Source organism: Plectropomus leopardus, chromosome 11 (assembly GCF_008729295.1).
Source record: "Plectropomus leopardus isolate mb chromosome 11, YSFRI_Pleo_2.0, whole genome shotgun sequence".
In the NCBI taxonomy this organism is placed as follows: Eukaryota; Metazoa; Chordata; class Actinopteri; order Perciformes; family Serranidae; genus Plectropomus; species Plectropomus leopardus.
In genome coordinates this window covers 7,582,399-7,603,351 of record NC_056473.1, presented here as the reverse complement: position 1 = coordinate 7,603,351, position 20,953 = coordinate 7,582,399, and the positions used below count along the sequence as shown (strand labels likewise).

The 20,953-nt window shown below is 40.1% G+C and overlaps 1 protein-coding gene across 2 annotated transcripts; it reads left to right on the top strand.

The window, feature by feature from the left end:
- Positions 1 to 1,097: 1,097 nt before the first annotated feature.
- On the top strand, positions 1,098 to 20,019 carry pik3c2g (phosphatidylinositol-4-phosphate 3-kinase catalytic subunit type 2 gamma). 2 transcript variants are annotated; one of them, XM_042496232.1, is made up of 33 exons: positions 1,098 to 1,184; positions 1,597 to 2,122; positions 2,237 to 2,316; positions 2,722 to 2,876; positions 4,278 to 4,392; positions 4,540 to 4,651; positions 5,068 to 5,138; positions 5,308 to 5,371; positions 5,548 to 5,673; positions 5,959 to 5,989; positions 7,111 to 7,294; positions 7,454 to 7,576; positions 7,944 to 8,072; positions 8,988 to 9,102; positions 9,206 to 9,339; positions 9,536 to 9,721; positions 12,037 to 12,130; positions 12,295 to 12,389; positions 12,667 to 12,847; positions 12,955 to 13,062; positions 13,153 to 13,245; positions 14,324 to 14,453; positions 14,550 to 14,686; positions 14,792 to 14,961; positions 15,085 to 15,241; positions 15,351 to 15,460; positions 15,595 to 15,763; positions 17,148 to 17,266; positions 17,393 to 17,489; positions 17,579 to 17,642; positions 17,831 to 17,910; positions 18,060 to 18,185; positions 19,348 to 20,019. In XM_042496232.1, exons 2-33 carry the CDS (start codon positions 1,661 to 1,663, stop codon positions 19,498 to 19,500), a joined length of 4,170 nt encoding a protein of 1,389 aa, XP_042352166.1. In that variant the 5' UTR covers positions 1,098 to 1,184; positions 1,597 to 1,660; the 3' UTR covers positions 19,501 to 20,019. The 2 variants fall into 2 exon arrangements, with proteins under 2 accessions (XP_042352166.1, XP_042352167.1); XM_042496233.1 differs by lacking the exon at positions 7,944 to 8,072.
- Positions 20,020 to 20,953: the final 934 nt, after the last annotated feature.

The following is a 20,953-nucleotide window of genomic DNA, read 5'->3' as shown; positions in this document are numbered from 1 at the left end:
GCATTTGTACAATCCCACATTGTACACAGTCATCACAGTTGCATACCCCCCCCCCCCCCCCCCCCCTCACGTATTTCCCCCTTCTGATTTACCGTCAGCTCCGCCTCAAGACAAAAAAAGTCATTACCAGTAAATACAGGGCCGGCCCCTTGCTTGGGGGCCTCAAGCTCCATGTTTTGCTCCATGAGGCCCCCTCATTGTAACAGGCAGCTATTTCACATGACACTGAACCAACTTGTGTGTTGTTAATGTAGGCAGCACACATGGTGTGCAAATAATCATGTTAAAAAAACAAAGTGTGACCCGTCAGCAGCAACATATTTATAGTCTATTACCGCCTAACCCTAAGAACATTCCTCTTAAAGGCTCCAAGTGTAATTTAATTCACTTAAATCAGGGGCACACTAAAAAGCTTCTGAATATATTTATTCCAGTTTGGATCCATATTCGTTCTTGTTTTTTAATTTCATCATATCTAATACAACAGACCCCCCCACCACCACCACCACCACCACAGAATCACAGGAGTGCTTGTTTTGTCAGGGACAGTATATTTCTCACGTAGCCTCCTAAGTTGTCCATTTCGCATGTCTCTGAGCTCATTGGGTTTTTTTTTGAAAATAACATAAATGATGTCAGTTTTTAGTTGGAAGGATAAGAGAGATTGAAGAGATTGGCTGGAAGGAAACTGGCTTTTGTTCATTTATTTTTATTTTGTCAATTTCTTGGGAGACCAAGGGGCACCAAGCAGCTACTTACGTAAATTGTTTGATAGGTAGGGGCGCCTCTAAATAAACATTTGGCCAAAATTGTCCCCAATGCCTCAGACTTGATGTCAGTTCATGCTCTTTTTTAAACTTTGGTTATTGTAAAATTGGTCTCAAAGTATATTCAGATTGGCATTGAAGAAAAAGTCTTTATAAGTCTGACATCTGACTTGCCTTAAGTTGTAGGAACCCTGCACACATGTACTTTTCACTTTCCTCCAGCAGAGGGAAAGTTGTTTTGGGCTGCAGGAGGGGAGGAGGGGAGGAGGGAGAGTGGGAGGGGTGAGGAAACACAGATGGGAAGTTCTCCAAGTCTTGCACAGGACTGGTCTAACTCGCTGAGCATGGCTTAAGTGAGGCATTCACCTCGTTTACACAGGATGGGTTAACATGGACGCAGTTAACAGAGTGTTGATGGTAAGTTGCCAAAAACAGAAAGATTAGAAGACTTTGAAATATTTGGAGTGGATCTAAAGTTGTCAGCTTTGATGTGCTTTTAGTAAATGTGAGATCCTTAGTAATGTGGAAATGTTAATGTTTGACTGAATAATGTTTTGACAGAGCTGCATTTTACTTCCAGTGAACTCATGTAATGATAATGGTGGTGTTTAAGACTTGCTTCACTTTACACTTGTGCCATAGACATTGTGGCGCGTACCGCTCTATTTCCTGTTAAGATTTGAAAGTTTGTTAATTATTAGACCGGTGTTAACTCACAGGTTCAGCTAGACTCCAGTCATAAAACTGCTTACACGTCCTGCCTACAATAAGTCTCATACACTAATGTTATGAATACCTATTGCTTATTCTTGTTTTTGTCATGTCATAGTTCTGCATTCTGCTGTGCTATGAAGTGAAGACGTGCTGAGGGCGTTTACCACTTCCTAAATGTGATGGATCCTCCTCAAGGGAGAAATGGAAAAATCCAGAGACAAGATGCGAGCGACAGTGACCTCCCCATGCCTATCACTGATGATCAGAACATTTATGAATCTGTTGACGTCCCTCCTGGAAATAATGATGAAAGCCATATTTATGAGCACACCCTGTCAGGGCTCATACCCCGAACTGAATCCCAGCCCAAGCCCCCAGATCCTCTCCAGGGTCATAAGGGAGGAGCTCCTGGGAATACAGACCTCCAAAGAACAAATGTGCCTCCCCCAGTCCGTCGCCCTCCCAATCCACTCAGAACCAGGCTTCCTAGTGCATGTTTGCCAGCCAGACGAGGCATTGCACCCCCCCCTGTTCCTCCCAGGACAGGAATACCGATTGGCAACAGCAAAAAGCAGCTTTCCTGTGACCTCACTGAGCCTGCTCACAAACTGAATCGGTCCAGGACAGAAATAGTAGAACATGTGAGTATCTGAGCGAAGACAGAAAGCTTCTTTGTGATTGAATCAGATGACCCAAATGGCAAAATCACAGTTTATGCCACAATGTGCAGTTCATCTTTTTTATTTTCATATCAGGACCCGTGGGCTGTCAAACTAACAGACACTCCACAGGGCAGCACCAAGAGGCTGGCTTCTTTTTGTGATGCAACTTCAAAGTAAGAGAGTGCATAGAAACTAGCTCCTTCATATTTGCAGTGGTTAATTTTTTAGTAATATCCTTTTGACGTGTAAATGAGATAAGTGCAAAAGACTACTTATAATGAATCTCAAAAATCCTGTTTAGAGTACTCACCCTTACTACACTTTCACAAAAAAAGCCACAGAGCTTAAAATTTGGTACATATACTATTAGTTTTTTCGTTAGTGTAACTTTGTTCTTTCTATGTGACTTATTCATGAACTGACAGAAATGTGACCTCTGCATTTGTTTTTAACTCAACATTGTACTTTCAGTGAGCTGAAACAAAGCATGTCCACATGAAGTTTAGATATAGGAATTTTTTGTCATCATACTTTTATTTTCACACTGGCAATCTGTTTTTCTTTACCGTGTCTGGCAGGCTAATGTCACGGTACAGGCATGCAGACAGTCAGAACTCAGGTGTGGTATGGAGCCGTTTGTTGTACATCCACCCTGCCCTGCTGCAGCAGGTGGAGGTTACTGTCAGTGTGGCCACTGAGTGGGGCGCTCACCAGCTCCCCTTCCCCACCACAGGTAAGAGTAACCAAAAAGATGCTTATAATACTTAATAATAACTGTAGTGTGTGCTAACAGACAATTAAGAGATTAGGTATTTCAGAGGGCTGTTTGTTATTTAATTATGTCACACCTCAAAATAATGAGGTGTAAAATAAACTCAGCACTGTACCCTGTAATAACATCCTTTACTTAAGTAAAAGTTGCAAAACAACAAGAAAAAAAATACTTATGATTGGTAAAATGTACTTATCAATAGTATTTTAGGGAAAAATGGCCCCTTTTAAAGAATTTAATTCTTGAGCTTTTTTTTTAATCTTAAAAAATAGTAAATAAAATAAAAAAATAATGCAAACAAAAAAAAAAAGTAAAATAACCCTAGCAGTCCAGGGCTGCCCTGTAAAAAAAAAAAAAAAAAAAGTTGTTTTGCAGGACAATTTAAAACTGTATCATTTTTTATGATCCATGATTATTTTTTGGGGCTTTAAGCTTAAGTATTAAAAAAGGGGAGAGAGAAGAGGCGACATGCAGCAAAGGGCCGAGGCCAGAATGAAAAGGGCATTACCTCTTTACACGGGGCACCTGCTCTATCCACTGAGCCACTGGGCGCCCCACAACTGTATCATTCTTAATGGCACATGGAAACGTTCAGCCTGGTTTTATAGTAATATGTAAAATGGACTCAACATCTTATTAACGCATCATGTGGTGGTGGCCACGAAATGTGTCAAAATTACAAGCTGGCAACACGAAAACAATGCCAGTGCATAGTCTTTTGTCGTGTGGAACACATAAATAAGGTATAAGAGCGAGAAAGCCAGCATCAAACAAACAAGGACTTTCACCCAGGAGGCCGCTGTTCGTGTCCCTTGTAAAACCAAAAATCAGCGTAGTTGCGTAACTACACAAAGTGCATAAGTTTACATCATTTACATCCCCTGTGTAGTTATTTGAATTGAAACCACGATCTTTCTTTGACTTAACCAAGTATTTTTTTTTTTTTTTTTTTTTTGTTTATTTCTCCTCTTTGACCAAACCAAACTGCAACCGTTAGTAGTACACTTTGCATTGGCATTGTTTTCTTGTTGCCAGCATCTTGCTTACCATGCCCACCATCACATAAAGTCAAGAGGTTGTGTCCATTTCACGTATTTCTGCAAGACCGTCTTGTGACCTAATGTAAATCCTATCAGTTTTGCACAAATCCAACCTGAGCAGCTCTATCAGCCACATAACTAAAACACCTGTGTGGATGTGCAGGGCCTTTGATCTAAAACATCACATTATGTAAGTTGTTATTTGTATGTAAAATCAAAGTAACTACAGATGTCGTATAAATGTGCTAGAGTAAAAGTATAAAGTAGCAAGAAACATATTTGTTATACATTATGGTATCTTTTTATTTTGTTTTTTTTGCAGTGAACAGGACAGTGAACAGTCTGATTGATGAAATCTTTCAGCTGCTCGATCTCACTCCCAGGTCAAGTGGGCATCATTATTTAAAACTGTGTGACTCTGATGAGTATCTCCACAAGTAAGCCACCAATGCAGTGATAATAATAATAATAATAATTATTATTATTATTAATATTAATTTGACTTCATCTATGAGCTGTGGTGTTCTGTCTAAACATGGTGTGCTTCCACATTCACTGTTAAACTTGATGATATCTCTCCTCAGTGAAGAACTGCTGGGTATGCATGAGGTCATTCAGATCTACTGTCAGTTTAAGCAAGTCGTCCCCCTCCGACTGCTCCACACGGACAACCTGAAGCACAGTCTGGCCCGGGATGTAAGTCAGTTCAAACTCCTCTGTTTCCACCCACAGTGTAGATCATTTACAAAGAAGGGGTGGCCTGTCTTCAGTCTTGAAATACTGCTTTAACAAACACCTGTGCCTGGCCCCCGGCCAGCTTGTTATCATCAGGGCTATTGTAGCTGTAAAAACCTCCACCCTGAGTTCTTGACTTTGTTCTGTTTACACATCACGTCATGGCTGGTGCCACTTAGCAGCATGAATGAAAAACAATAAAGGTGAAGCTATTTTTCTTTAGATTTATAGTCACAAAAAATTTAAATGAAAATTTTACTGCCTTGCATGCTTTGTTTAAACAATATATGAAATGATAAAGTTATTCAAAGACACCACGCAGTAAATTTCCACAATCCTACGCAACTCAGTGTCTTAACCTGTGTATCTTTTCTGAGGTGGAGGATGGCGTCACTCCATGCCAGCTGTACCAGCTCCTGCGTCCTGTCTGCGTCTTCAACACCTGCAAGTAAGATTCATCCTGCATGGAATTTATGAAACTGTTACAACACAGAGGCAACTGTTCAGTGGGTCATGTGTCAACCAGTGTCTGTTTGTAGAAAACAAAAGCTAGCTTTGCTTTGCGGTTCCCCACCACTTTGTCATCTGTGTGTGTTTAACTTTCCCTCCTCTCTCAGGTTGAGCCTGCAGGATGTGCTCAGCAGCTACAACAGAGAGGTGACAGAGCTAATGAGAAGTAAGGTCAGTAAAGAGGATTATTTCTCTCACACACACATCCAGCCATATTCAACTGCGATTCTTTGCAAGTGTACGAGGTTCACTATCTCAGGATGATTTAGATGCATCAGTAAGAGTGTCTCCTAAGCTGACTTTCTGTTATTTCTCTGACTTGGGGTCTGATCTCATCCTATCTGCAGTCTGGGATGAACATTAATGTGCTCGTGGGTCGCGTTCGCACCATTAGCAATCTACTGTGTGGGCTCTCGTGTCAGGAGCTGGAGGACGGTATTGGCCGACTAAACAGAATCAATCCCATACCTCTGGTAGGATATCACAGACGTCTGTGAAACTTCTCTTCTCATCATTACATGGTGTAGTCCTGTCACTTTTTGAACCCTTCACCTTTTTCATGTGTGATCACATTCTGCTTTAAGATTTTTTTTTCCTTTTTTTAGAATACTTTTTTATGTTAAGTTGGGTTATCTTTATTTCCATGCCTCTGCTGAGGTGTGACACTTCAATGCACCAACAAACAGAGGTGTGGAAGGAAATAAATCATCCTCGTCTCATCAATAGTACAAACCTGTATTTCCTTATCGTTTTTACAGAGTCATGATGAGATTTCTGAGTGTGAAACAGGTGCGTAGCAGTTCCTCAACTGTGTCATTTTTGTCTGTCTGTGTGTGTGTGTGTGTGTGTGCGCGCGTGTGTGCGCACGTGTGTGCGCGCGTGTGTGCGTGTTTCTGTGTGTGTGTTTAGATTATTTGTCATACTACTGGACTTTATTTCATAACCAAACTGGAATACTGAAATATCGTCTATGTAGTCCCCTCAAAAACTAAACCTTTAAAGATTTTTTGTACGACATTCAGAGCATTTATGTAGCAGCAAACACACTGGGGGTTTTGGGGGGTTTTCCGTAGTTGAAGTGAGGGTCTTAGGACAGAAGGATGTCGTACGCTATAAAGCCCTATGAGGCAAACTGTGATTTGTGATAATGGGCTTTATAAATAAAATTGACTTGACTTGACCTATTTGCTATGTACAGATATAGTTGAGTAATGGCATCCTGAGCAGAGAATGACATCATGTTTTTCTGTTTGTGTTGCAATGAGAGCTTTTCTGTTCTCTGTTGTGTTAACTGCTCTGGCTGCATGTGCATGTTAGTGCATGTGAGCCCCTGTATGTGTATTTTTCTTGTTAGCTAATTACTGGTGCTCTGTGCTCATAGGGGAGTTACTGCTCATAACAGTCACAGATGAGTAGAACAGTATACGCCGATGGCTGGTTCTGTATTAAAAAAGCAAAGCTGGCATAATCTTTTTTTAACAATGATTATAGATATGCTCTGAATGGCTAATAGAGCTTCTTTAATAAATGGTTTATAAAACACTATACTGTAGTTGTAAGCAGATTACATGTTCATTTACATTTGTCAACAAGTGTGACTCATCCAGTGGGCACCCATAAGTTGAGACTAGTGTACAAGCAGATAATGGCTGGCCATAGAGTAGAACACAGTTATAATAATCTATGTTTTCATAGGAGAAAAGTTGTAATAATTGCACATTAATAATCACTTAAAAGTATAAAAAAGTATAGTGTGTTATAAACATTTATTAATGCAATATAAATATAAATGCAAAACAGGAAGACTTAAAGTGTTATTCATGTAACTTTGTTCTTTATATGTGGCATATTTCATTAAGGTTTTTTAACATTTTGTTTGCCTAAGGGGATATTTATTCTCTGTGTTCCAGCTATGATAATGCTCCACAAGGCACTGCTTAAAGTGCTACAGATCTTTTTTGACAACTTCCACTCAGACTTCAGAGCTCAGGGCATGACCAGCAACATGGAAATACTTGACATTTTGGACAACACTGAAATCATCCAGTTCAATATTTCTGCTCTCTACCAACTACAACCCACCTGGCTGACCATGTATGTTTGCACTTACAGTCACACACAAATACACATTTTGTATGTGTATATACACTCATAGTGATACACAAATGCGTGCACATACACATCCAAATGTTGACCACATGCCAAAGACGAACAGGGTTTAACTGCTTTCTCTTTCCTTTCCATTGTTTTTAGCTATGAGTGCTTCTCTGTTTCCTGTGAGTTAACATACGGAGGAACAAAGATCTGTGACACAGGCATTTCTGAGAATATCAGCACTGCCTTGTCGTACGGAAACAAAATCCATTGTAACCGCATGTAAGGAAAAGATCTTGTAGAGTCTCCTACTGTAAATGTTATTTAATCACTTTTAACTTCCTCTTTGAATTCCTTTCTCTGTTCACACAAGAATTGCATCATTCATTAAAAAAGCTGAAAGCAGATCAGGCAGAATTGTCTTTAAGACTTTACTGTCCTTGTTTCTTAAAGTGACCCTCTGATCCTTATTGTACTGGTCTCTTGTGCCATCATAAGTGTGTTTGTGTATGAGAAATAATCTATATCAGTTCATTTGTGAGCAGTAAAATAGTATTTTTAGATAGAAGAGCAAGGGAAAAAGAGATAACAGAAATAGATGGGAAAGGGAAAAAGAGAAACACATTTATGACAATATTTCTGATTTTAGGATGGTGTTCCCAATTCCAGTAAATCAGCTGCCGTATGAGTGCATGCTGACATTTCGCCTCAAGGGCTCCAAGCGAGGCAAGAGCCCCGAGCTACTAGGCTGGGCTGTACTTCCTCTCTACAGCGACAGGTAGGTTGTCCACAAAGTTTACAACATCTCCTGAAAGTTTTTGTATGCACTTTTGGATCGGATTAAAATTCAAAAATATAAATTGAGTTAATGATAATGCAGGAGGAGGCTGGGGAGGTGGAGGGAGTTACATTTCTGATCACACTTAGTCTTTGGCAGCAGCCTGCGTTTGAATCTGGCCCACGGCCCTTTGTTGCGTGTCATCCCCTTTCTTTCTCCTTCTTTTCTGTCACTCTCCAGCTATAAAAGCCCCAAAACTATGTTTAAAATGATTTCTGTGCTTGCCTGAACTACCACAGGGCTCCAATTGTGCCCCTTTAAAGTAATGATCTCTGAAGATTTTCATTTATATAAATGTCTGTAAAGTAATGTTTTTTGCCAAATAAGGTAACACTGGCGACTGAGCCTGTTGCCAATGGATGAAAGCTGTTGCATTTAAAATATTACAAATTGGGTGTCTGTGGCGACATTCCCAGGAAAAATCACAAGCATGGCACATTTATTTACGTATTTTCCATCACCTGGCAATGGCTGGAGCTCCAGAAACTCACTTTTGTCTGAAGAAGTGTACTGTTTTGTATAGCTTCTTTATGGTCTTGAGAGATTTAAACTGTAACTTAAACTTATTTTTTGAGTGAAGTTTAAAAAACAGGGACTTGTTCACACTTCTGAAAAGATCATTAATTCCTTTGAGTGCTTTTCGTCAAGTACAGTACAATAAGGATCAGGCTGATTTTATTTTGCATATCAATTCATTTTACTTCTAATAGGCTCTATATCCATGTAAATAAAGGTTATTATAACTTCTAATATTCTAGTGCAGTACTTCATGTATATTTTATAAACCTTTGGATCATTTCCTGAGCTCTTAGGCACGATGGTATAATTAATGACATATATTCTCTGTGAGTCTAGGACTCTGGTACTGGGGACCGTTCTGCTCAGTATGTCCACTCTTACCGAGCTGCCTGCTCCTCCGTCCCCTGCCCTGTTTGACAGCCACAGACAAGCCGTCGGGGTCATACTGCAGGTGAAGTAACACTGGACAACTCTGTCCCCTGTTGACCAAAAGACAAACAACACCATATTACCTTCAGTAATTCATCATCTGACATCTCTCCATCTTTCCCCAGCTTGAGTTTCATGATGTGTTTGAATGGAAGTATCAGAGGCCCATCGCCCTCCCCGGTTCAATCTTATTTACTCAGCCTTGTGAGGCGGTGCAAAAGAAGATTTTGGACATCTCTAAGAAGCATTGCCTCTGCTTGTAAGTTGAATAAAACTACACACATTCAGTTATTATTATTATTATTCTAACTAATGTACATGTATATGGTTTGCGTTCACAGTTTAATATTTTTGGATATACGTAATCTTTTCATTTCTAAAGGAAGATTTCTATTTCCTAGTTTTATCTTTCTTTCAGTATCTCTAAACACATGATATTGTCTCTTTTTCTCCAGTCTAACAAAAAATGAGAAGGCTTTCCTTTGGAGTAAGCGCCACTGTTGTGACAAAGCAAGTACTTTCCTTCACCTGGTGCTGGGTGGAGCCGAGTGGCAGCCTGAGGACTTGACAGAAATCTATACTGTTGTAGAGAACTGGCCCATCCATCTACCTGAGGAGGCTCTCTTCCTGCTCAGTGACAGGTAAGTTCCTCTTGATTCACATATGGATGGATGTTGCATTTTGTAAAGCCCTCTGAGGAATAAAGTGATTTGTGATATTGGGCTTTATAAATAAGATTTAATTAAAGTGAATACAGAAATATTCTGTGGCTGAGTTGCATTGAACATACTGCATATCCAAAACACTTTGCAAATTCAAACAACACAAATCCAATCATGGAAAGCTCAGATGAAAGCTCAGATGCAAAAGCCACAATGAAAGTGAGCATCAATGGATGTTGACAGTGAAACGGACTGCCGCTTCCTGATCTGAACATCATGTCTGATTGGTACTCTGCATGTGAAACTCTCAACAAAGATGAGAAGGGAGCGAAATGGCTCACTTGTCATCATCATCTGACACAATATGTTTAAATTATTATGTTGTTCATAAAGACAAGTTTTAACGTCCTCTTTAAGGGCTCAGCAACCAACCATGGTATTGCAACTGATGTGATGCCACATTGGCATGATGCCACAAAAAGACTATTCCCTCAAAAGGAAACAATCCCAATCCCTTATATATAAATCTAATATGGCAAAATATGTAAACTACATATATAATGTATGTCCACATAAGTCACCATATGTACTCATATCATATACCTCATCAGAATGCACCCATAAGGTGTTAAAATGTGTTTCAAAATACTCTTAATTAATAGCATCCCGAATTAATCACTATTGGGAGCTGGTAGCCTGGGACTGAGAAAGCGCTGACACTCGTGCAGTGCAGACACATTCCAAGTGGGCTCACTCTGACTTTGGTGTTGTGTTTTCTGGCCTTGTTCCAGATCAGGGTTCACCCCGAGTTTGGAGGGTTATCCCCCAAAAATGGAATAATCCCGGGGCTAAAAGTTGCCAGTGTGAATTGTTTATTCAGTTTTAATATTTTAAAATTGAATAAACAATTAAATTTTAAAATATTAATATTAATGTCACTTAGTGTTAACAACTAACATTTTAAACAGGGCTGCTAGAAGTGCAGTGTGAACCGTATAGCCTAAGGGTTGACCCTGTGTGTGTGAAAAGAGGATAAATTAGCCTAAGGATAGCCCTGGGATAAGACAGTGCAGTGTGAAATGCCTAATAATTTTATTTCCAGAGCTGATGATGGAAGTAGCCAACGAGTGAGCCACCTGGCTTCCCTCTTATTTCTGTTGAGAGTTGCTCATGCGCAGAACTGATCGGACAGGATTTACCAACCAGGTGGCAACAGGCCTGTTTTATTGTCAACATCCAATGACACTCACTCAATTTGCTCAGTGTTTTGGATATGCAATTCATTCTGCACATCTCGGCCATCGTAGAAACATGGACACAGCCACTGTACAAAGATGCATGGACCAACAAAAATATATAATGTACACAAAACTTGGAGACAGGCTTTATGCTGAAAAGCAGTGATGCAAAATATTATATGACGTTTCTCAACAAATGATCTTCTGTTTATTTTAGCAGGACAAGGGTGTCAGTTCAGTGTCATGTGTGGAGATAGTGCTAAATACATTAAGAAATATCCAACAATATCTAACAACTCACGGAAGAAAATTAAGCTGAATAAGAGGATAAAAATAGCTAGAGAACAGAGAGGACTGAAAGTTTCCCTGTGGCTTTTTAAACTGTTTTACTGACAAATTAAAATAAGAGATTAAAAGACTCTCAATAAAAAGTTCAAGAACAACCACAAGTTCAATATTCAGAGAAGGTGCACTCTTTGTCTACATTCAACAATCATTCTTGTGTTTATATCTCCCTTGTATCCCCACTGCCATAAACATTTTAAACAAACAATGATTCAAAATTAACTCCAACCTATGCACTTTATCACTTTGCACATTTAGAGGTTTTATCCTGTTTAAATTATTTGCATAGTATTTCATCTCACTTGGTTTAAGGATTGTGTGTCTTTTAGTCTTAGTTTTTTATTGTTGTTTGTTGTATGAGCGACGTCCAAGACAATTTTTCTGTCATGGCCGACAATAAAGATTTTTTGATTCTGATTCTGATATGCCACTTTATTTAGTTGCCAAACACAATTAACTCCAACTCAAGTACTTGTATTAGCTGACAATTCAAAGACTCGCATCATGTACTGCATGATTCTTTATGTTATTCTATGAATGTATGTCTGAATCAATATGTCATTGTTCAGTAGGAGTGGTGCTCTTCAAATCAGGAATTTAATGTAGCTTTGTAGGGGCAATGAACTCAACAAAACAAGCAGATGAGTAACCTAAAATGACATCTGCAATCACAACCATGAGTCTAATTTTCTGACTCATTCTCTTTTTCAGTTTTCATGATCAGACTGTGCGGACGGCTGCAGTTCAGTACTTTGAACAGATACCAGACGGAGAGCTAGAGGTGTTTCTGCCACAGTTGGTCCAGGTCAGCACACAAACAAAACAGTAAACATTTTGCACACTTCACATTCACTACACATCCAATATTTATTTGGTTTCAGCCATCATGTAGATGAGAAAAATAAGTGGCACACTCTGTAGACTCGTCAGTGGTTTGATGTTAGTTTGATCAGGCGTGTTGTCCCGCAGGCTCTGAAGAGTGAGTGGGAGTTGGATGGACCTCTGGTGATGCTGCTGTTGGAGAGATCACTGAAGAACATACGGATTGCCCAGCAACTATTCTGGTGAGCAGCAGAGTCAGACATCAAACTGGAGGAATGCAGTTTTATACTAGTGCTGACACTGTTATATTTTATTCACTTGAAAATGTCGAAAGCACAACCAAAATTTGCATTTGTGTTTGCTAGTTTTACAAAAAAAAATAAGTCATTTGTAATAATGTAGTAACAGCAGGAATGTTGCCAAAAGGAATGAACTGATATCTTTGTTTTTCTATTATTTTGAGTGAGTGCAGTGTAGCGATACTCAGTAATTGTACTGTTATCATTTACATGCTTGCAGGCTGCTGGAGGATGCCCACACTGACCCCTACTACCAGAGTTGGTTCAGCAAGGTTCAGGCTGCCCTGCGGCACTGCTGTGGTCGGGCGCTGAGGCAGGAGCTGGAGCATGAAACCCACCTGGTGTCTGTGCTTGTGCAGGTGGCTGAGAAGGTTCGCACCGCCGATAAGGCCCGACGTAAGGTCTGTTAAAAGATCGCTCATCTAACCATTTACTCACAGACTCATAATCTTCACAACCTGTGCAAGTCAAGCATTTTATTTCTATAATTTTACGCATTTCTTTGCAGAATGTTTTGAACAAAGAGAAGTGGAAGATTGATGACTTTTTCAAAGCTGGGATCAGCTGTTGTCTGCCACTGGACCCTGCAGTCCGTGTAACTGCAGTGGACATGAGTGTAAGAACATTACACAACACATTAAGCTTCATATCATTACTGTAATCTAATATGCACACACTTGTAAACCATTTGATATGTCATTTAAAGGCCTGTAAGTTCTACAACTCCAATGCTGCTCCTCTGGGGATCTCATTCACCTGCTCTGACCCTCTGGCCAAGGCCATCAGTGTCATTTGCAAGGTTGGTAATAATATGTTGCTTTATTGATCCACACTGGGCCTCTTCTAAGAATATTTCAAAATTCTTATCCAACATTTATCTTTTTTTTTCTTGTACAACTTTTCCTAGTCATATTCACTACACTCTCCTAACTGGACGAACTTGTCGGAAATTAATCGTTTTATCCTGATGAATGTCACTCTTCACCAAGCCTATGCAAAGAAGGCTGAGACATACTCTTTGAGCGCATGGGAGCTATGAGGTGTGACACATGTGTAGTGTAACTGGTGCTGCAGTGGTGAAGGATTACAGTAGACAGGGCTAGAAATAAAGGGATGGTGCTCTTTGGTTGCACTCTTTTTAGCATCCTTGGGTGCACTAGCCCTAATAAAACCTTTGGGTACACTCAAACTGAGTTTTTTTTATAATTTCAGAATTGGAACTCTAACTCATATCTTTGTTTTTTGTACAAAAATATTCTGACACAATGCAGATAACAGACACCTCAGTGAAACAAATCAATGTTCTGTGAAAATGCGCCAGCTATTAAACCTCTCAGAAACTGCAGACCAGATTTTATTGCACACATGTTGTACCCAATTGATATGACACCTTTCAGCATCCTCACTGTTCACAAGGAAGTGTTTATTCATGAGACTTCATCATTAGTATAATCAGTTCTCCTAAGAGGTCCATATAAGAATACCTGTACTGCTCTATCTGAAGGCATTTGCAAAAAAATGTTACCCAAGAGTAAAATGACTTTTACACTACAGAGCTTTTGATCCTGCTGTCAGAAACAACCAGAGCAAAACATTACAAGTGTCGCAGTGTCAGCTGTTGTATTAGAGGAATAACTTTGTTGTTAAGAATATTTTCCACATAATAGAAAATATTAATAGTGCGGCTGCCAGCGATGTGTTATCAGAGCAGTGTTGTACTGTGACAGATATAAAGAGGGACACAAAGTTTGACATAAAGTTTGAGGCTACTGTAACTTTGATGGGAAATCAGAGCTCATGGTCAGTTACAGAGCAGCTTGCTGACTCAAAAAAAGCCTTCTTCATAAACAGCTTTTCACTTAGTTGAATGTGTTCAGACAGGAGATAACCTGCGTCAGGACATGCTGGTACTTCAGATAGTCCGTGTGATGGACAGAGTCTGGCTGCAGGAGGGGCTGGATCTGCAGATGATCACCTACAGGTGTCTCTCTACAGGCAAAGCTCAGGGTCAGTTGTTTGTTTGTTTCTTTTTTATGCACATTCACCTTTTCTTATTTGTGGCTGTGAGGTCATGTGTTTCCATATATATTCTGTGATTGTCAGGCCTGGTGGAAGTGGTGCCAGAGGCGGTGACTCTAGGGAAGATTCATCAGGAGTGGGGTCTGAGTGGGAGCCTCCGAGAAGACACGCTGGAGAAATGGTTCCACATGTGGAACAGAACTAAGGAGGACTATGAGAAGGTTAAGGCTGCTACAAAATCTTTGATAACCATTTTGCTTGACCATGCACTTGAGTGTTTACTTTTGCTTGTTACACTGTGTAACACTCCAACTGTGTATGTGCAGGCTGTGTTGAATTTCATCCACTCATGTGCAGGGTGGTGTGTGGCCACCTTCATTCTGGGCATTTGTGACCGGCACAATGACAACATCATGTTGAAACACAGTGGACACATGTTTCACATCGACTTTGGCAAGATTATGGGCAATGCACAGAAGTTTGGAAAGGTTAAAAGGCAAGTAAACAGGAAAGCAGCATTCTTTGATCAGCAAGGAGATGCAGGAAGTATAAAGTCAAAGTCAATAATGTGAATTAACGACAACTTTCCCCCCACTCTTTTTTTTTTTTGCAATGGTAGGGATCGATCACCTTTCATCTTTACATCTGAGATGCAGCACTTCATCACAGGTGGGGGGCAAAAGCCACAACGGTTGCATCGTTTTGTGGAGCTCTGCTGTGAGGCTTACAACATGATCAGAAAGCGCTCGGCATTGATACTCAGCTTGTTGGAGCTGGTAAGACCTTTACTGAATAACATCATCATGGCAACCTTCTTGCTACATCTGAGAATAGATAATATGTCATCAAACGACTTTTTGTTCATAGTGTTGCTCTGGTTTTCAGATGCTAGATGCAAGAATGCCAGAGCTGAAGGACTCTAATGATCTGCAGTATGTCCAGAACAACCTCAGGCCTCGTGACACAGACCTGGAGGCCACATCCTACTTTACAAAGTAATCTAACACAGAACACACAAACACACAGTAGCTTTCTAATTCAAAGTATTCATCAAAATGTACCATATTTTATTGCTGCTGCTGTATTAATCAGACTCCTCTAGTAACAGTCTCTTTCCCTTCTGATGTAGGAAGATCAAGGAAAGCATGGGCTGTGTTGCAGTTAAGTTTAACTTCCTGGCACACAACATGGCTCAAGGAAAGAAACAAGATCCTCGAACCCGGGACGGCATCCCTGCTCCCAGCACCAACATCCAAGAAGCTGTCATCCAGGGATACACTGTCCGGTCAAAAGACGTGGTGAGGCTGCATGTCGCTCTTTCTGCTGTGGTTTTTCAGACAGAAAATGTTGGTCTCAGTGTTTGCTTTCATGACGAAATGCAACTCAGACATTTTGTCTTATGCACCACAGAGCTTAGTGTTATATCCTAATAGTCAGAGGAGCTGATGAAACATCTGGAGCTGACGGCAGTTTCACACTTATTTGTTCTAAGAGGAATAACTGCTGTCACTTATGGCCTCCTTGTTTATAAAATCTTTTCCTTACTCTTAAGAGTTGAATAAGGAGTGTTACTGACGTTTGTTGGCATTTGACTGCTCTTTGACAAGATTAGGCTTCCTGATGTCAGGTTTAACTGATAGGAGGTGGAGATAGAGGCCCTGTTAGTCAGCAGAAGCACAGAGATTTGCACAGATACTCAGAGTTAGCTTGTAGCAGAATTAGAATGACAATCAGCTTTAATGGCCAAGTATGCATGTAGTATTTTTTTTCTTAATTAGCAGCAATGACAAGTATCATGCACTCATTTATTTACAGTAAGGTGGTATAAGCAAGGGTTTCCCAGTGGATCAGTAATGGTTATATAAGCAATTACACAAATTCACTCTTCTCCACATTCTTTTTAATTTATATTAATTTCAGAAAGTGAAAGTAAAACGATTTTAAAGGGGATACTTGGTTATGATTGACTTCTGTAATAGAAATCACTGTAAAAGCTCAATGATACCTGAGGTTAGTTTTTAAGTTGATTTGCAGGAGTCCAGAAACACATTTTGAAATATTTATGGGTTATTTAAAAAATAAAAAAAATAAAAAGATTTTTAGATGCATTGTCATTCTCTCTTAAAGATGATGTCATGATTCAGAAAATCCCGTAAATGAAAATTTAAAACAGAATTCTGGACATTGTGATTGCCTGTAACAATTTTTTAAGACCAGGCTGTACGTTTCGTTGGGCTGAACCAACTGGATGTTAAAACAAAATCAGCGCGAACGTGCGTCATGTTTACATTCTTCTCTTGTGGTAAGGATGGATGAGCATGAGCAGCTGCAAATGGATACAATCCGGCACACTGAGAGAAAAAAATAAAACAGAAATGGAATATTTTATTACATTAACAATCATTTTATGATCCCATCGTAGCACTTTGAGTCAGAATGGATTCAAATCAAGAGGTGCCTAGAAATTTCCACCCTTAGTTATGCTGTTTGGTTTAATTTCTTGCATGCATCTGAGTTCTTAAGACAGACAGATCTTAAAAAGTGTAATAATGATGCTTTACAGATCTTTGAGGGAAACTTTCCTCTGAGAGATTTTGCAAACCAGTCACCAAATAAGCTATCACCAGTCTCTCCTCATACTTCACCCTGCAACCTAATGAATTAGTGATGTTTGAATTGCAGATCTACGACCTGAGAGTAACCATTCATGATGGTTATCTGAACATTGAGAAAACATTTGGGCAGTTTGAGCTGATCCATAAGCAGCTGCAGAAACACTTCATTGAAACGATGCTGCCTCAGTGAGTGAAGAATAAACACATCCAGCTCGCATCACATTGCTGTTTTATTTCTTAAAAACACTGCTGTTTTTCCTGAAAAATAATGCCATAATTTGATGCATGACTCAACTCCTTTTCCCTTTCTAGGTTTCCCCGCTGGTTTAAGATGTCTTTTACTTCGGCCAGTAGGATGTCTCAGCTGAATAAATACCTCAAACAACTTTTTGAGGGACCATGCAAAGGAGTAAGCTCCTCCTGTCACTGCAGGTTGATTTCTCTCACTGATCTTTTGTTACATCTGGCTCTAACTTTCAAACTTGACTCGCCCTGCAGAATGAATATGTGTGCAGCTTGTTCCTGGATGGCCCCAACATAGTCCAAGACAGTGTGGGGACAGGTAAATTCTTGCTCTTAGACATCAAATGCGTGTATAAAAAGATTTTAAGGTCATGCTGAAAATAGTATTCAGAAATTCAAGATTTACTCTGTGCTTTGTCTTGAGAGGAAATTCTTATAATACTCAATATATAGTATCAGACATGTTATGCTGTGATATACTGGCACTGATGTTAAGATCTCTTACAGTAATGCGTCCTCAGATCCAGCTCAACATTTCCTACTCTGACTGTAAGCTCTCAGTCTTAGTGAAACACCTGAAGAACATTGTAAGTTTCCTCCACTCTCATCTTTGCATTATTTGTAGCATTTATCAAAAGGAAAACACACACAGTAAATCTGCTCTCTCTTATAAATACTTCATAGCGTGTGCTCAAGTGCAGCCTGTCGCTTCTGGCCCTTTTTGTCTTTTCAACAGAAGCAGGCAAACGGCTCTAACCCCGACGCCTACGTGGTCACACGTCTGAGACCGGACCCTCAGCAGCGCTCCAAGAAGAAGACGAAGATTGTCCGCAATAATGACAACCCCACCTTCAATGAGCTGGTACAACCTCCGTTCCCCTAACCCTGTATCTTTGATTTAGCACATTTACAGCATCCTTTGATTTTCCATGAGATTACTGGTTTCAGAAAGCAGCACCTTAACATGCTTTGATAATGTGTCAGTACTTAATATTGTCCAGTACAGTCCATGTGCCATTCAGATAGGACAGTTAGCACATGCAGTAAGTTCCAATGAAATGAAGAAATATACTCTTCTGTTCAAAAACCTGCATACAAGAAGTAAGCTAGTGCAGTAAATATAATTAAAAAATGTAACCGCTTGGTTGTTGTTTAAAAAATACTTTGTTAGCTTTTATGCAGTACAATACATACTGACAATTTCACCTTTATAAATCCAGCCACAAATTAGATATTTAAATTATTAAATAAGCCACTAATGTTCTTTCTAGAGTTTGTAGTCAGGAGGTGCGAGGGATTGTGTGACACCTAGGCAAGACAGTTGACAGCAGCAGTGGCAGCAGTTTTTTTTAAAAAACATGATGATTTCCTAACCAAGTGGTTGTCATTCCTAAACCTAACCACATGTTAACCTCAGCATTGTCCAAACATAAAATTGAAATGTGAAGTCTTGATATGTTCACCTATAAAAACATGAAATGTGCAAATATAACATACCAGTGGTTTGCAGAAAGATAAAATGTTATCCTGGGGATTGGATTGAAAACTTGCCAAAAGGATAAACCTCTGGTAGAGCAGAGGAGGGAGAGAGGAAGATCCCCATAATTGTCCAGTATAATTTCAACATTAATAAGAATTATTAATGCTGTTTCATTATAATCTAAGAATGTGATTTTTCCCCTTTTTTTTTTTTTTTACATCCAGTCCCTCTTGAGTATTGAGATGAAGTGCTGTCCCTCAAAGTTTTTAAAGTGATTATTACACAAAGTTAGAGTGAACGTTTAATGTGTGCAGTGCCCGCAGCGCTGCTCTCCCGCTGTGTGGGTCTGATCTTTGAGCACTGAACCCTGCGGACTCTGACCAGCAGCTCCTCTCTGCAGAGCCAAATGGAAGGAAATAAAAAGCAATAAATTTCACAGCTTTTACAGAAATTGCAGATGAAAGCCATACTGTACTACAGAAATATCCTCAAATCACTGAATGTGGAGCTGGTTGATAACTAAGATATCTGCTTCTTATCACAGCTGGAGTACAGTAACATCCCACTGCTGTATGGGATGGTGCTGGAAGTGACAGTGAAAAGCAAGAAGACTTTTGTGGCCGCAACCAACATTAGACTGGAGAAGGAGTTGCTTGACAAGGACATCTGGTTTCCTCTTGGGAACTGTGCAATCTGAGTTGATAGAGTCGCACTGTGCACGTACTGCCAGCAGAGGGGGCAACCACACTGAGGGAAAGAATCAACCCAAAGATTGCTCAGACTGTATGATTGAGATAAAATAATCTGAGCAGAGGAAATGTACTGTACTCTCATTTATACCTCTTTATCAGATGCAACTTAATCTCACTCCTGAGCCACATGCTGGGCCACATGCTGGCAGTGGAAGAGGAATGTTACAAGACTGAGTGGACGACTCAGGGAAGGAGACTGTTTACTGTGTGAAGCATCATTTACATTATGCGTTTATTTTTAAATGTCAGTCAAATGAAGGACTTTTGCTAATTAGTCATATTTTTAGATGTGACCTTATTGGTGATGGATGAAGGGAAGAAACTACTTTAACTATCAAACTTGCACTTTTGTTTGTACTTTAACTGAACAGAACAGTCCTGGTAAATGTGTGTGTGGATGGGACTGACGATGTGACAGATTAAAGAGGGAGGTGATGGTGTGCTGTTCGGAGCTGCCTGTCTGATACCTGCTCAGACTGAGTGTGTTCGTCCCTTTGGGCTGTGTCAACTGGATGTCCTTGACCAGTGGAATTGGAGGCGGGAGGGAGAGGGGTGAGAAGAGTGTGAGCGGGATGACAACTCAGCCTCTCCAGCCTGAGGGGCTGAGTTAACACTCTCCCCCTCATTCCATCCTTTGTCTTATCCATCAGTGGCATTCAAACACAGTTATGCACATGCATGCGCAAAGACTCACAGGGCCCAACAGATACACCCAAAAAAGTACTTACACACAAACACACACACACACACACACACACACACACACACACACACACACACACACAAACACCCTTTCAAGGCTAAGGCAGGTCTTCATGTTATCTTAATGCCATCCTCCTCCTAACAGACCTGCTGACCCGTACTCTCCTCCACTTCATTCATAGGATTTAGGGATGAACAAGGATAGAAATAGCCTTCTCTGCACTGGATTTGGTTCAATAATGTATACCTCTGTGAATGCTATTTATATTATTCCCTGCTGGGTCTCTCACAGGGAGGGAGGCTTGGAAGAAAAAGCTAGCCGCTACTCTTTCATAGTAGTTCTCATGGACTATTAATGTATCCTGGCATCACTCACCAGCCTCAGACCTAATAGAAGATCTACAGCTATTGTTTTGGAATAGATTAGTAATCCAAAAACAACATTGTGTCTTGTGGCTCTTAATGTGTGATCAACCCTACCACAATAATTGCACTTTCATGAATTATTAATTCTATGATATGAATCTAACGTCCTACTCCAGGGATTGCTTCACTGCTTGAGCGATGCCAGCAGAGTCTTATTCTTCGTTAGAGTGTCTTTTCAGCCCTGCTGGTGGAACCTTCTGGTCTTTTTCCTCTGCAGCACACAGTGCAGGCAGTAGAGAAAAGCCACGTCTATTTTCTGACAATAAAACT